The following is a 15385-nucleotide window of genomic DNA, read 5'->3' as shown; positions in this document are numbered from 1 at the left end:
TTCCAAGGAATCTGCCATAGTAGAGACTATTCTTCCAGGGGTCCATACAACCAACATAACAAAAGAAAAGAAGAGCCTTAAAATCTCAGAACAATATGGACAAAAGGAGTCATCTTCTCTGAGTGCCTGCTGGCATAGCTGCTGAGGTCCTGTCCAGTCTAACCCAGCTGTTTATATTTATCTAAACCACCAAGTCACTGCTGATTTTCTACATATTCCTGTTCTCTTAAACTGGCACTTAGAAAAGTATTTGTACCTTCTAAAGCATCTGGGACCCCGTTCTGGAGTCAAATTTTTCTATGTCTACAGGAGATAGAAATATTGAATTGTTGATGCCCTTTGGACTAATTCTGTTTGGGCAACCACTTACAGGAAGTTCTTCGCTCTTCTACGTGGATAACGATTCTCAATGTGGTTCTCTGGAGTCCCAAATCCTTAGAGATGGTTACATAACCTTTTCCCGACTGATGGGTGTTAGGGATTTAGCATTTGTTCTTGGATTTCTTTATATCATGGCATCATGTGTTGCTTTTGGGATCATTAAACTCATGTCACCAGGTTCAGACAAGTTCCACTTTAGTGACTTTTTGACTCTTCAAGTCAGGCAGTAATCAGTGCAGATGAGGTTAGTGATTTTGCACTTAATATCTGGTTAGCAAGGGAGTATTAATAGTTTTGCATAGGGTCACATTGGTTTATATGGTTTTTATCCTTTAGTGAATTAAATTATCATTTGAAAACTGCTTTTTGTATTTCCTCAGAGACTTGGAGGTAAAATGGAAGACAACACAACCTGAAGAAGTAATAATAAAGTAATAAATGATAAAGTAATAAATATCTGCTATATTTATTATATCTGCTATATTTATTTATTTATATCTGCTATGAACGTACTTATCATGAAGTACGTTTGAACAAAAGAGCAATATTTGGGAAGGTATCATTTGCAACACATAAATTCAACAAAGAAATATTGTCCATAAATGAGTGAGCTGTTGTTTGAATCAGAATCAAACTCTGAAAACATTGAATGTGTAACAGTTGCTGGATTTATCTGCTTTTGTCTTCAGGATCATCTATCTGGCATCCTCCATGCAGACAAGCTGCCAAGCAGGAGGAGAAAAGCAAGGTGGGTTAAAGACACCTGCAGCTGAGAGAGATGGAGCATAAATTGTCAGAAAAAACTATTTCTAGTTGTAGAATCAAAGGTGTTAACTAAGGTTTAAGAAAGTAATATTGGATTCCCTTCAGTGCATTTCAATTACATGTAGTAGCAAAACTAGGCTGATTTAAATGGCATAAAAATGTCTGGTGAACATCTCTATGTTTTACCCTCAGACATTGAGGCAATTGGAAATGTCTGCTGTTTTCTTTGAAGTTATTATGTAGCAACTACCTGTAGTTCATTTCATGATATTTTAAAACATCAGTTGACAAGAAAAGATATATCAGGGCACTTTACACCAAAAAATATATATCCCCTGCTTCTACCACCTCAATCTTAGAAGATATTTGGCATTTTTTGTTGCAAATAATTTTCAAAGGTTTGAGTTCTTTGACTCCTTGGTGGCCATTTTGTTTCTTTCATCTACAATGACCCTAATGCGCCATCATAGTCTTAGCACAACTTACTAAGGGTAAAAATTACAAACTGTAAGTGTTTATCGTCTAAAGGTATCAGTAGTTGAGTTTGGTCAGTGACTCTGATAAAGATCCTTTAAAAAGGCATTTACTGGGACTCTGAGCTGAGTAACACATAATCAGAATGGGATTTCTCCAGTAAAATGCAAACAAATATTGGCACAAAACTGTTGATGTGTAATCAGTTGATCTTATGATATTCAATCAGTAAACAAACTGATGTAGGGACAATGGTCCTCTCTTGTATAATTCTCTAGAAAAACCCTCAAGTTATAAGTGTTTATTAAATAAAATAATTTATTCAGTTAATTTTGTGGAAAGCAATCACAACTGATGTGCAAAATTGTTCTGTATTTGTTATTTTGTAGAAACATCCAATTGCTGTTGAAATAGTGTCATATCATCAGCAAACCATGAGACTTTAGTAGTCCACCCTGTGATCCACCTCTTTTCTATATTCCTTATGACCTCTCCTTCTCAGAAGCAGGTCCGGATACAGCTCAGTGATGCCCCTAATAAGCAGGTGGGTGCGCTTGTCCTTGCAAGCCCATCTCCAAATGACCCACTTCCTCCTTCCTGCCACAGTCATTAGCTGCATGGGTTGGTTCTAACTGTTTGAAACTGCTAGGTTGACCTTCCTGCCATTAACTATTGGTGTCCAACTTCCAGTGATTCCTGCTGCAGTCAACAGCTCGTAGATGTGAGCAGAGTGAAAATGATCAGTCTGTGCACGGCCACTGATTATTTCAATCAGTGCTGTTTGAACTGACCATTTCAAACAGCACTGACCCGGTGCTTTGAATTGACCCAGCCATAGTGAAAACATCCCCACAACATAAATTGGGCGAGAGGTTAGATTATATTTGACAAATATTTGTGTCATAAAATGGGTTTGTAGGGATGGTGAAGATATTAGCAGTCAGACCCAGGGTGTAGTGCAGAAGTGAGTTTAATGATCATCTCAAGGTTCACAAAACCAGGAAGCACAAGTGAGCAATGAGACATGACCACAGACTCAGGAATTGCAACAAAGACTTCACACAGACAAGGATCCGGCTGGGCACAAGAGACACAGTTGAGCTTAAATACACAAGGATTAATGAGGGAAACAGGAAACAGCTGGGGACAATCAAGGGGTAGACACGACAACACAGGGACTAAATTAACTGAAAAACACACAAATACACATCCTCACAATTTGCTCATGATAATGATTTATTTCAACATAACTTTGACTCTCTCTCAGCTTGTGTGCTCTAGCTGGTATCTAGTTTAAATGGGCCATCTCACACCGCTTTGCAATTAGAAACAATGGATTGCATGTGATATGCTCACAGTTTGTCCTATTAAACTTCTTGAATATATCCAAAGATCTTTGGAATCTAAAAATGATAAATATCACCCTTTGTGAAGGGTGATATTTCACAAAGGGTGAATCACCCTTCACCCTTTGTGAAGGGTGATATTTATGAGATGAATCGACAATTGTCAGTTCGCAATGAGATGAACAATCTCCAGATCAATACTTGGTGACTCAACTCACCAAAAACACAGTGTTGTCTGACTCACTTTGTTTTATTGTCAGATTAAAGATTTGGTGTAAAAAAAATCAGATCCCATTGGCTGAGATGTAGAGTGGGATTCTTTGGCAGGTTTTCTTGTGTCTGAAAGAAGAAAATCTTAGACAAATCAGATTTCTATATGCAAAGAGCTACAAAATATGGAGAGCCATTTCAGCCAAAATTAAATAAATAAGTAATTGGCTTCTTTATTCCTATTCCTATAAGTGTATAATTTTTCATTTATACACTTATTTATTTATTCCCGCATTGCCTGTTCTTTTCATTTCCTTATTTCCTTTATTGATTATCTTTTCCATTTTCATTTATCCATTTTCCTTATTCCATCCATCCATTTTCTTCCGCTTATCCGGGGTCGGGTCGCGGGGGTAGCGGCTTAAGAAGGGACTTACCTCTCCCCAGCCACTTGTTCCACCTCTTTCAGGGGAATCCCAAGGCGTTCCTCCCAGCCACGCCCCTCCAGGTCTTCCTGTCATTGTCGACATGAGCGTTGAAATTCCCCAGCAGAACAAGGGAGTCCCCAGGAGGGGCACTCTCCAGTAGCCCCTCCAAGGACTCCAAGAAGGGTGGGTAATCTGAACTGTTTGGCCCGTAAGCACAAACAACAGTCAGAACCCGTCCTCCCACCCGTGAATGAGAGGCTAGTCTCTCATTCACCAGGGTAAACCCCAACGTACAGGCGCCGAGATGGGGGGCAACATCCCCATCTTGGTGCCTGATGCCCACTCCTGCCTGGCGCCTCTCACCATGGGCAACTCCAGAGTGGAAATATATCCAGCTGCTCTCAAGGAGACTGGTTCCAGAACCAGAGCCATGCATTGAGGTGAGACCCTCCTTTGTCCACCACCCATCACGTACTGCACCCGACCCCTTTTGCCCCTCCCACAGGTGGTGAGCCCATGGGAAGAGGTACCCATGTCTCCTCTTCAGGCTGAGCCCAGCTGGGCTCCATGGGTAAAAGCCCAGCCACCAGGCGCTCGCCATCGTGCCTCCAGGCCTGTCTCCAGAGTGGGGCCCCGGTGACCTGCTTCTGGGCAAGGGAACACTAGATCCATTGTTATTGATCATCATAAGGGGTCTTCAGGCTGCGCTTGGTCTGGTTCCTTATTAATTTGTAATTTTCCCATTTTCCTTATTCGTTTCTGCTTCATTATGATGATGAGGAGGGGCGGTGTCTTCAGGCTACATCTTCTCCCAATTGGTTGGTTAGCATCACACTGTGCGTTGCTTCAAGAAAGATGGCGACCTACCAACAATTTATCAGTGAGCTGGAGCTTGGCAACTGTATTGGAAAACAGTGTTATAACTCCTGACTTTCTTATTTTTGGTGTGGACGCTCAGGCAGAACGTGTGTTTCAGTTAGCTGCTCTCATGGACTCACAGGTTCACTGTCAGGATTTTCATAGTTTGGACCAAACTGATAAATGAAAATGGAAATTAGCCTCACTCTTTTTAAACTTTTAACATAGCAACAGCTGCAGATTTAAGATGAAAGTTCGATTCTTAATTTTAAAACTTATAATTAAACATTGCAGTTGTTTCAGAAAGAGTTTCAACCCTTCTGTGGTCTTAAGAGACAGGGTCATTTAGACCCCATGAGGTTTTTATTCTGTGTGAGCTTTTACAAGGGTTCTTTTTGTGTGGTTTTGAAAATTGACAGCCTGATGGAAAAGCAGACTAGACTGGACTGTTCCATTCAAAGGGTGTGTCCACCTACACCATCCTTTCTCAGACTGTGGTCCGCAGGCGCCCCCTAGTGGTCTACCCAGCAGAAGAAGACAACAGAGCTCCATTTGTGTTTCCCTTTTTGCTAATTTATCCTTCAGGAAGCAGGACACTAAAACACTGAAACTAAAACTGAATTGACGTCCACATGATTTTGTGCTTTCAACCCCTTAATTAAGCCATTGTTGACAGTGATTCCACTGAGTGTCTGAATGTGCTATCTTTCCTAGCCGTTCAGCTTGCAGTGGGTTTAAACAGTGAGTGTGTGCGTTTCAGGTGACCCGGACTTCCTCTGAGAGCATCACTTCAGTTCCTGCATCCAGTGCCTCTGGCTCACCCAGCAGAGTCATCTATGTAAGACTGCTCACTGGACTGTAGTTTTAATATGTTCTAAAAAGTTATCTTTGTGTTGTTCGAGCAAAGTAAGAGCTGGTTAAAAACATTCTCCTTGTTTTCTGGTTGCTAGGCCAAACTAGGAGAGGAGATGCTGGACTATAAGGACCTGGCAGCACTTCCAAAGACAAAGGCTATCTATAACATCGACAGGCCTGACATGCTTTCCTACTCTCCTTATATCAGCTACCCATCTGAGGAGAGGCACTATGGAGAGGTACGATACTTTCTTTGAGCTCACAGATCCTTTTTGTTAAGAGTTCCAGAGATTGAATTCAAAGGCCCCAGTCTCCTACAGCAGGTACAGGGTTGATGCAGATAACTTTAGGCCTCTTAATTTTGCAGAACTGTTGCAACATGTTGGTACGTTTGAGGGCTTTGCAATGTTAAGATCTTCACAGAGCAACCGCATTTATACTCAGATTAAATTAAGCACAGATGGACTACCAAATTTCAAATGAAATTTTATTTGTACAGCACCTTTCAGTTCAAGGCATTTCAAAGTGCTTTAGATCACAAAAATACAAAGTCACAGAGTCAACAGCATTACATTTTGCCATCATTACTCATCAGATTATTGATCGTTTCATAATTATGTTTCAAAAGCAACTCTAAACAGGTGGGTTTTCAGTCTAGATTTAAAGGAACTCAGTGTGTCAGCAGTTTTACAGTTTTACAGAAGTTTGTTCCAGATTTGTGGTGCGTAGAAGCTGAATACTGCTTCTCCATGTTTGGTTCTGGGGATGCAGAGCAGACCAGAACCAGAAGACCTGAGCGGTCTGGGAGGTTGATACAACATCAGATATTTAATGTAACCGTTCAGTGATTTATAAATGACCAGTATTTTAAAGTTTATTCTCTGAGCTACACGTAGTAAGGACTTTAGAACTGGGTGATGTGATTTTTTTGGTTTTAATGAGAACTCGAGCAGCGGTGTGGATCAGCTGCAGCTGGAGGATTGACCGGTAAAGACACTGTCAATGCAACTAATCAATGCAACTAAACATAAACGCATGGATGAGTTTCTCTAGATCTCGTTGAGACATAAGTCCTCTGATCCTGGAAATATTCTTCAGGTGATAGAAGACCGACTTTGTAACTGTCTTTATGTGACTCTGAAGGTTCAGGTAAGAGTTCATCACTCCATCCAGATTGACTGCTGGTTTTTATGTTTACTGAATAGACAAGAAAAGACAGAACAAGGCAGGACAGGGTAAGGCAGAATGCAAAAGGCCAAGGCAAGATACTATACATGATGTGAACATAAAACTGGAAAAACAAGCATCAAGCATTATATTTTCTCAAATGTTATGAAATATTGGGATGAAGACAAGAATCAAGCAGGTCTTTATGAATCTGAATAAAGAGAATGAAGACCTTAACTTAGTGTTTAATGTGTGAGTGCAGTTTGATAATGGAGTTGGCTATTTATGTAATTCCAGGTGTGTTCTGGTTGCAGAGAAGTCGGTCATTTGGTTCTAGCATTTTCTAGAAAAAATACCCTATCAGGGAGGAGGATGTTTTTTGGAAACCAGCAACAAGTGTTGTTGTGATAAAGAGTAGGACGTTTTGGCTTGGATGTTTCTTTCTTTTTATTAAATTTATGAAATTAAATTTAATTAAAAACTATTACATTTTTAATAGTTTAAAATTTTATGCTTAAATTAAATGTAAGTGTTTAATTTAAGTATTACATTAAATTAAATACTTAATTTAATTTAATAAATTAAATTAAAAATATATTTAATGTTTTCCTATAAAAAATAAAATAATTTTTTTATAGGAAAAATGATTTCCTATAATTTTAAATAGGAAAAGACTGGAACCAACAGCATTTTTGGAACCTTTAATTTTCGGTGCATGTTTGGATGTACAAGATGGAGCTGCAGTTGGCTAGTCAAGAAAACTGCTTGAGAAAAAATTTCTGAAACTGAGACAAATTGTGAAGACAGCTGGACCAAGTTTTCAAACACACATGTGACAGCTTTGTTGCTTGGGTTAAAATCGATTTAAATCATGAGGACCATTTAAGACTTCTGACTTGAAATGAATGCAAAGCAGATTATGGTGCAATTATGGAGAAGAAATATCTGATTCTATAGATCCGTTTCCTGAAATGGGATTAAATATTGATTTTTCAGAAATGACGGGTCCTTTACTTTATTCTTAAAGATTTGAAATTTTTCTCTCTGTGGTATTTTAACAAAGTTGTGTGTTCTGTGGTTAATGGGCAGTTAGTTTTTAACTCTGTGTTTATGTAAATGTTAGGGTAAACTCTGTCAAAATGTATATTTATTGAAAAATAAATGTGTCATTTGTCAAAATCATTTGTCCTTTTCTTTTGTTCTTTCTTTCATTCATCAGGAGTATTTCATTGATGGAATTTTCCCTACATTCCTGGCTTCCTTTGTAGCTGAGAACAAAGGCAGGTAGATGACTTTCTCTTGTCTGTTTGTGTATCCAGGGTGATGGGGAGAAGTCACCCCGTCAGCGGAGGCCCTCAAGCCCCAGTTCCAACAGCTCTCTGGGGGGGTATGGACGGTACACCCCATCCCGTTCCCCTCAGAACTACAGCAGAGCAGGTAATAACCACATTGTGCTGCGATTCTTTAACCTGTGAAAGAGTAAACTTGATTTGTAAAACAGAGATTCTACCTGGATATGAGCAATATCGCCATGGATGTTCATCACTGCTGGTGTTTTCTCTTAATGCACCTGCTTCAAATAAAGCAACAGTAACAATATCTAAACACTTTCATTTTAAACTGCCAGTTTTGAATTAAAACTGGCATTGAATTAAAACTTAGACATTATCTAAATGTCTAATGGCACTTTGTTGTTGTTTTTATTTTTATGTTTTTTTTAAGAAACTGTAATTATCTAACTTAGAACATATTTGTGAAAACACTTTAAGTTCTTTGGACTGAAGAGTTGGACAAGTCAATAGGATTTTGACAAATATTTTCTTATGTAATTGGACATCCAGGACCAGAAGTACACATGGGTGCTAAATACAGCAGCCTGGCCCGTGATTCCAGTTCCCTCCCTTCACCTAAACCCTTCCTGGGTGGTGTAAGGAACCCCTCCACCTTGGCAAGGGATACCTCCTCCCTCCCTGCACACTACTCTGGCAGGGCTGAAGGGAGTGGGGGTGCTGTAGGCATTGGCAAGTACTCACCAACACCACTAAGTGGCAGTGCAAGCTTGTCTTTACAGCTGAACCCTACAACCCTGGCAATGCTCCAGCAGCATAACTACATCCCTTATTTCAGAGGTATCAAAGCATGTTTGAGACAGAGTGACTGGAGGAGTTGCTGGGATTGTTGCTGCTGTCAGCCTTAAGGAAGGAGAACAAACTAGCAAAAGCTGTAATGTAATATACCTAAAAACTGTCAAACCTTTTAATTTAGTAGAAAAGCTATAAATCTCTTGGAAAGATGCTGTTGGATTTCAACAAAGCAGCAACATGCCTGCCAACTCTGTTTTTTGTCTTACCACCAAGGTCCTCATGAATGGGAGTGCTGTTAAAGGCTTTCTGAATTAACTGTTAACCATGGGTTGTGGTTTAACATGGATTCATTGTGTGTTGGAAGCTCTTAATCTGTGGATTCTTTGTTAACTATAGATTGATGACCTACCATTGGAAACAGAATATCTTGTTTGGTGTGTATTTTACATGGGGCTATACTCACTGTTTTTTAAGTCATGAAGATTCACCTTTATTTTTTTTAACTAAAGCCATGAAACTGATAATGCTGTTCACGATATCACACACTCATAAAATTAACATCACAAACCAGCACTGTAACTAGTCACACTCTGCAACCCCTGCTGAAAGGCTTGTCCAACAATTTTCCTGGGCTTCATCTTCTCCCCATTGCTTGATGTCCCTCACACCTCAGGGTTCAAACAGGACCCCGTTCCTGGTCCTAAGCCTAGGACATCCCTGCACCTCAATTTACCACCTCCCAACGGTAAAGACACCATTAGTCTTTCTCTTGTTTGTGTCTCTTCTCCCCGTTGTGGAGTAGTTGGGAGATTTTGTGATGTTGTTGTTTGGTATCGTGGTGTTGCTAAGTTTCATGGGATTCCTCAAAACATATTCACAGGACCATTGACTTCTTGTATTCTGCTTGCTCTGTTCACTTGTGTTTGTGGACGTGGTGTTGTGGTGCATGGTTTAACTCAATGTAGAAGTTCTAATTGTGATGCTTTCTTATTTGACATTTGTCTTTATTAAGGTTGGGGATTTCATAACTGTTAATCTGAATAACTGAATAATCTCTACAGTAGTTATGTGTCATATGACCTTATCTTCTTGATCTTCAACTCTACCTGTGTTCATATGAATGTCTTGTTATATTATCTTTGAGCATGTCGTCAGACACCTGGTTCAATTTGAAATTCTTATTTTTTTTTCTAATCGTTTTGTTAAAGATTTTCCACAAGGACAGATCACCTCACTTTTGACTCAAGAATCTAGTTTCTGTTAGGTTCAGATGGTGTTGTTCCAATAGTTCTCTTGTGTTATGCAGATAATCAAACTGAAGTGTTGCTATCATGTACTTTTTTATACAAATGAACCTTTCCCCTTGTCAGACAACCTGTACCTTTTCTACCTTTTTCTTTTTTTTTTAACATTTTTATTAGTTTTGTGTTTTCACAAACAGAAAAAATAGAAAATTGCACACTGTGCTGCCTATCACCTTACATGAGTATGGGATACAGAACAGAAACAACCCCCCGCCACCCCCAAAAAAACAAACAAACATAAAAAATAAACAAACATGTAAAATAAATAAATAAATAAATAAATAAAATAAAAGGATGCCGCTGTACAATGTCACATTCACATTAAGTCATGTCTTCAGTGGTTGGCAAACATTAACAGAGATATTTAAAGCCTGACATCAACACAATCATATCATTGCCAGGTGATCAAAGAAAGAAAAAAGATGGATAGGTAATACAAAAAGAGGATGTTCTTTAGTTAAGACCTAGTGAGACCTTCCACTTTATAGGATTCTGACCTCTCATCACAAGTTGTGTCAGCTCTGTAGGTAAATAGCTTAGCACAGGAGACCACATATCAATGAAATATTTCTCATTACCCTTAAGAACTACACTAAACCTTTCATGAGGGAGGACCCTAAATATTTCTCTATACCATTGTGTGATAGTTGGTGGTTTATCCTTAATCCAATTAATTAAAATGCATTTTCTAGTCAAAAGCAATAATTTGTCACAAAGTTTGAAGTGCGATTGTGTCAGAGTGACTGATTTTGAAGGAAGGCCAAGAAGAAACAGACCTGGGCCACATCTGATTTTTACATGAAACACGTCACTCAGCTCTTTAGAAATTGCACCCCAGAATCATTTAATCAGTCTGCATTGCCAGAAATAATGGTAATACGTTCCAACCTCTCTTCCACATTTATTGTATAAGGGAGAGAGCTGGCGATCCATCTTATTCAATATAAAAGGTGTTATATGTAGACGATGTAGTATTTTATACTGTGTCTCTCTGAGCGTATTACATATAAAGGTTGAATTAACCATATTAGTGGCTTCTTGCCAGTCATCCTCGAGGAAATCCATTTCCGTGCCAAGTCCCCGGCACCGCCTGGGGTAAGAGAGTAGAGCACTGCATAGAAAGCGGAAATAAAATGCCCAAGTTTTTCCCGGTCGACAAGTAATTTCTCAATCTCATTGTGTGTGACCAAGCCAGAATCAAAGAACCAATTAAATGGTAAATTTGGAGAAAACCAAAAAAGTGTTCTTTAGGGATACCAAATTTTGACTGCAATTGTTGAAATGTCATGAGTATATTCTCTGTAATCAGATCTCCGATCACTCTCACTCCTCTGCTATGCCACAGGTCGAAAATGTTGAGCTCAAGGCCTGGGATAAAATCCTGGTTTCTTGTAAGAGGTGTCAGGAGTGAGGAGCAGAGCCCACCTCCTGAGTGGTTCCAAATTCTCTGCCACACCCTAACTGTGTTATAAATGATTGGATTAAAATGAGAAAAAAATTAGACTGGTTGTCGGCCTTCCGTGTCTTCTTTGAGGTTGTAAATCAAGATATTATCCCTACGGCTCTGTCCCTCCAAGTCGATACATTTCTCCGTCAGAATGCGCACTTTCGACTCCAGCTGAAATCTTCTCAGTGACAGATTGAGAAATATCTGCGGCTAGAGTGTCAGAGCCGCTAGCAACCGCCTCGTGCTGTTGAGCTCCCTGATTAGCTTCTTTGCTAGTTAGCATATTCTTCCTTGTTGGCTCTTCAGTTGGTTTATAGGCAGAAGATTTGGCTGTTTTAGGATAAGGCATGGTGTCGGGTTGCTATAAGATAAGTCTACAGCTTGTTAGTTTAAATAGAATGAAAAAATAAACCAAATTGGCTCAAGAGAAGTGGGAGCCCAGCGACAAGTGTCCGCTCAGGGTAACTGCATCATGTGACTCGACCTTTTTCAGATATTGTCTTGCAACTTCAGCCCAGTAGTTTAAAATGCAATTCTAGAGTTTGAAACAGTTTATGTTAAATTTTTTGAATATAAACATCCCCTTTCCAGCAACCAGCTCCCAAAGATGACTTGCAGTAGTTTTTCTAATTTCAATTTCATTTTAATTGGGCAGTGTCATTCCAAATTAACTTTTGTGAGCTTTACATGATATAATGTTATTACCGCATCAAAAATATTCATGGAGTTTGCCTTAATTATTTTGTACATGTCTGAGAAATCCTTTAATGTCCATGGCAATCATTCAGACATTCAGATGTGCAAAATGCCTTGTTGGATCTAGTCCTTCCTTGGATCTAGTCCTTCATTGGATCTAGTCCTTCATTGGATCTAGTCCTTCATTGGATCTAGTGCAGTGTCCAAGCTACCAAGCTTCTGCCTCACAGAGCAGCCAACCCCGCTGTGACTCCCTCACTAAGCTCTTACAGACTAGCCAGTAGCTACTTCTCAGTGCAATGCTGGTAAAAATGCTGTTAAAGGGTTATCAGAGAGGGACTATTACGATGACTTTCTGAAGGTAGAGTTGTGACGTGCTTTTGAAGAGACAGAAGCCAAATTTCAAGGTCAAATCAGGAAGTGAAATTTATTTTAAGTTACACTTACACATATATATATATATATATATATATATATATATATATATATATATATATATATATATATATATATATATATATATATATATATATATATATATATATATATTCACTAAATGTATATAGGTATATACAGTATATGTGTGTTCACTAAATCGAACACAGAAGCTGTTAGAGGTGCTGATGTTTTTAGCACAAAGAGAGGCTCCAGGCCTCATACAACCTTGGACTGGCTGCATGATTACTGTATTTTCCGGAAGATAGAGCATACCTCACTATAAGCCGCACCTACAAAATAAATAAAAAAATAAAAAAACTGGAAATGTACATATATAAGCTGCACCGGGCTACAAGCCGCTGGTATCTCCGCCGCTCTCGGTTTTTCACACGGACGCAGCCCTCTGCTATTAAGGACGCAGCCCTACATCTCCGTCGAACCATGGATTTGTTCATGTCGAGCTTACGTGCAGCGGCTCTATTTCCGTCCTGTACTACCAGATCTTTAGCCCTCAACTTAAAAGCAGCATTATATAAACTTCTTCGTGTGGTTTCCATGATGAGGGGGTATGAGTTTGAAGAAATTTCTCTGTTGTGCCTGCTGCTAGCATGTGCTTGTTCTAAATCAAAATTAGCGCTTTCTTCTTTGATTTCCAATTTTGACTTCCAATGATTCATTTCCTGCTAAAGAACTGAATAAAAATCCACAGAAAAGCCACATCGGGCTACAAGCCGCATGGTTCAAAGCATGGGAAAAAAGTAGCGACTTATACTGTAGTCCGAAAAATACGGTAGTTAAATCCACTGCACTGCGCAGAGAGATGCTCAACAAACTGGAGATTTCATTTAATGCTGCTAATGTGGCTTTAGTAGCTCTTCCATTTCATGTCTGTTTTAAATAAGGGCCACAGAAACTGTTTTAGTTGCACGAGCTTATGTGGCCAGATTTTCAGAGCTCAACGCGGCTGTGCACATTAACTCTGGCTGAGTAAGTGGACAAAGCTTTGATATGGTTTGGTCTATCATGTAACCGGAAAAATAATACAAAAATATATATATAACAATATAAAACCAGCGTGAAACGTGACTATGAGGAGAGCGCGAAAGCTCCTCACTGGGCTGAACCTGCATGATGAGGTTAGCACTGGTTCGTTAACCACTAATGCTCTGGCCAACCGGGAACACATACATAAACTTTACAAGGAAAACAGAGCCACACAGTGGGCAGCGTGTTGGGATGTAAACTCTTTGTTCACAAAGATAAATCATTCTCACCGCTGCCTCAACGAGCACCTCTGAAAGCGCCACTACAAGTCATTCCTGTAGTTCACATAGAGCTGCACAACCAGAGCTAAAACGGTGGGCTTGAAACTCTTACCTTGATGTGGCGTTCACCAAAGGAAAATAATTCCACACAGGGGGTTCATATAAGTGTCTATACAAGTTAGCCTGTGTCCAGTTTGATTGAAAGCAGGTATGCAGCAAGCAGCGGCAGCGCATTTTTTGGATCAGAATTAAATGCATTTAGATTTGGTGAAATTATTTTATTATGGGCCATCCCAGACAGGCCTTCCACGGCTTCCTTTTCTCCCTGCCAGTTGCTGTTGGTGTAAATCCCTCATCGGAGGCCATGAACTACATGTCAAAACATACAGATGAAATATTACACATTGTAAAGCAAAAAATGTAAATTGCTAAATCACTGGCTTGTGTTAAGAAACAAGAAATTTCTCAATGTTGCTTGTTATCTCCTCTCCACAGGCCTGTTAATGTCATGTGTAAAAGTGAAACCACAAAGACAACAGTCACTGTTCAACTTCACAATCAACCAGAATTTATTCAGACAATCAAATGCATAAAAATTACACCAATAGCTCAACATACCACGATACCAAAGCCATTAAGGAAGCTTTAATTGCCTTAGAAAAAATGCAAAATACGAAGATGCGCCTGCAGAGACCACCGTGTGTGGAAGGAAAAAACACAGCTCAACCAGCTGTTTTAGCTCAATTACTTTTACATCAAGGCGTGTTCTTTACTGTCAAGGCGTGTTCTTTACTGTCTGATGAGTTTTGACGTACTGTTTTAGAGCGCATACATACAGCACTACATCATTACGTATGTAATAATGTAGTGCTGACAAACAGCACGTCAGACACCGTTCTGACGTGCTGTTTGTACGTCAGACACCATTCAGGTGTTATAAAGGTCAGGGATGAATCTATCCACTGTCTAAGCTGCTTTCTCTGCATACTTTCCCAGGATACAAACAATAGATGTGTTCATTTCATACAGAAACATTTTACTCAAGAAAGCAGGACCAAAGTTTATCAGTTATCTGTGTTTTTCATTTCAAACTGCCTCAAACTGTTTCCTGAACTGCTCAGAGCTCTCCTGACCTATCTTCTGACCCAGCGCATCAAAACAGTAGATTTTGATTATAAAAGTAAGAATGCTTCATATAATGTCTTCAAACTCTTATAAAACAGACATGAGCAGTTTCAATACCAAAACGTCTGTTACATTCAATATTTTCTGATTAGTTTTCTACCTATTGGGTTATAATGAACTTGTTAAAATTTTCAGGCCAAGTCCATGGTTTCAAAAAAGTTACATACTGCAGCTTTAAGAGTGCATTCACACTACCCCTGTTTAGTCTGCTTTAATCAAACTCCAGTTTACTTGCCCAAAAGGTCTGGTTCATTTGTGGAGGTGGGTAAACTCTGATGCAGACCAAAAAAGTGAAATCTAATCCATAGGTCTTGTTTGGGTTGAAGTGAACTTTGGTGCAGTTCGAATGCATATGTGAACACCAAGCAGTTCTTAAAAACATAGTGTGATTCTATTAACCAGTGTCATTGCTTTTAAATTGTTTCGTATTGTTTTACACTTGTGCATATGTATTAATTAGTTTTATTTTTGTGTAACCAGGT

General features: G+C 39.2%; 1 protein-coding gene across 11 annotated transcripts in view; it reads left to right on the top strand.

Annotated features, from left to right (window-relative positions):
• Positions 1–15385, top strand: part of ablim2 (actin binding LIM protein family member 2) — a 134939-nt gene that overhangs the window by 100225 nt on the left and 19329 nt on the right. For 3 of the 11 annotated variants that reach the window (XM_023346297.1, XM_023346299.1, XM_023346296.1), the window contains exons 8-14: positions 1071–1129; positions 2123–2164; positions 5223–5300; positions 5413–5556; positions 7804–7921; positions 8326–8613; positions 9242–9313. In XM_023346297.1, the coding sequence (XP_023202065.1) occupies positions 1071–1129; positions 2123–2164; positions 5223–5300; positions 5413–5556; positions 7804–7921; positions 8326–8613; positions 9242–9313 (801 nt within the window). The remainder of the gene's footprint in view (positions 1–1070; positions 1130–2122; positions 2165–5222; positions 5301–5412; positions 5557–7803; positions 7922–8325; positions 8614–9241; positions 9314–15385) is intronic. The other 8 variants (XM_023346301.1, XM_023346298.1, XM_023346300.1 and 5 more) reach the window with 8 other exon arrangements.

This window comes from Xiphophorus maculatus, chromosome 14 (assembly GCF_002775205.1).
Source record: "Xiphophorus maculatus strain JP 163 A chromosome 14, X_maculatus-5.0-male, whole genome shotgun sequence".
Taxonomy (NCBI): domain Eukaryota; kingdom Metazoa; phylum Chordata; class Actinopteri; order Cyprinodontiformes; family Poeciliidae; genus Xiphophorus; species Xiphophorus maculatus.
The sequence above is the reverse complement of the archived record's forward strand: the minus strand, read 5'-3'. Positions and strand labels throughout refer to the sequence as shown.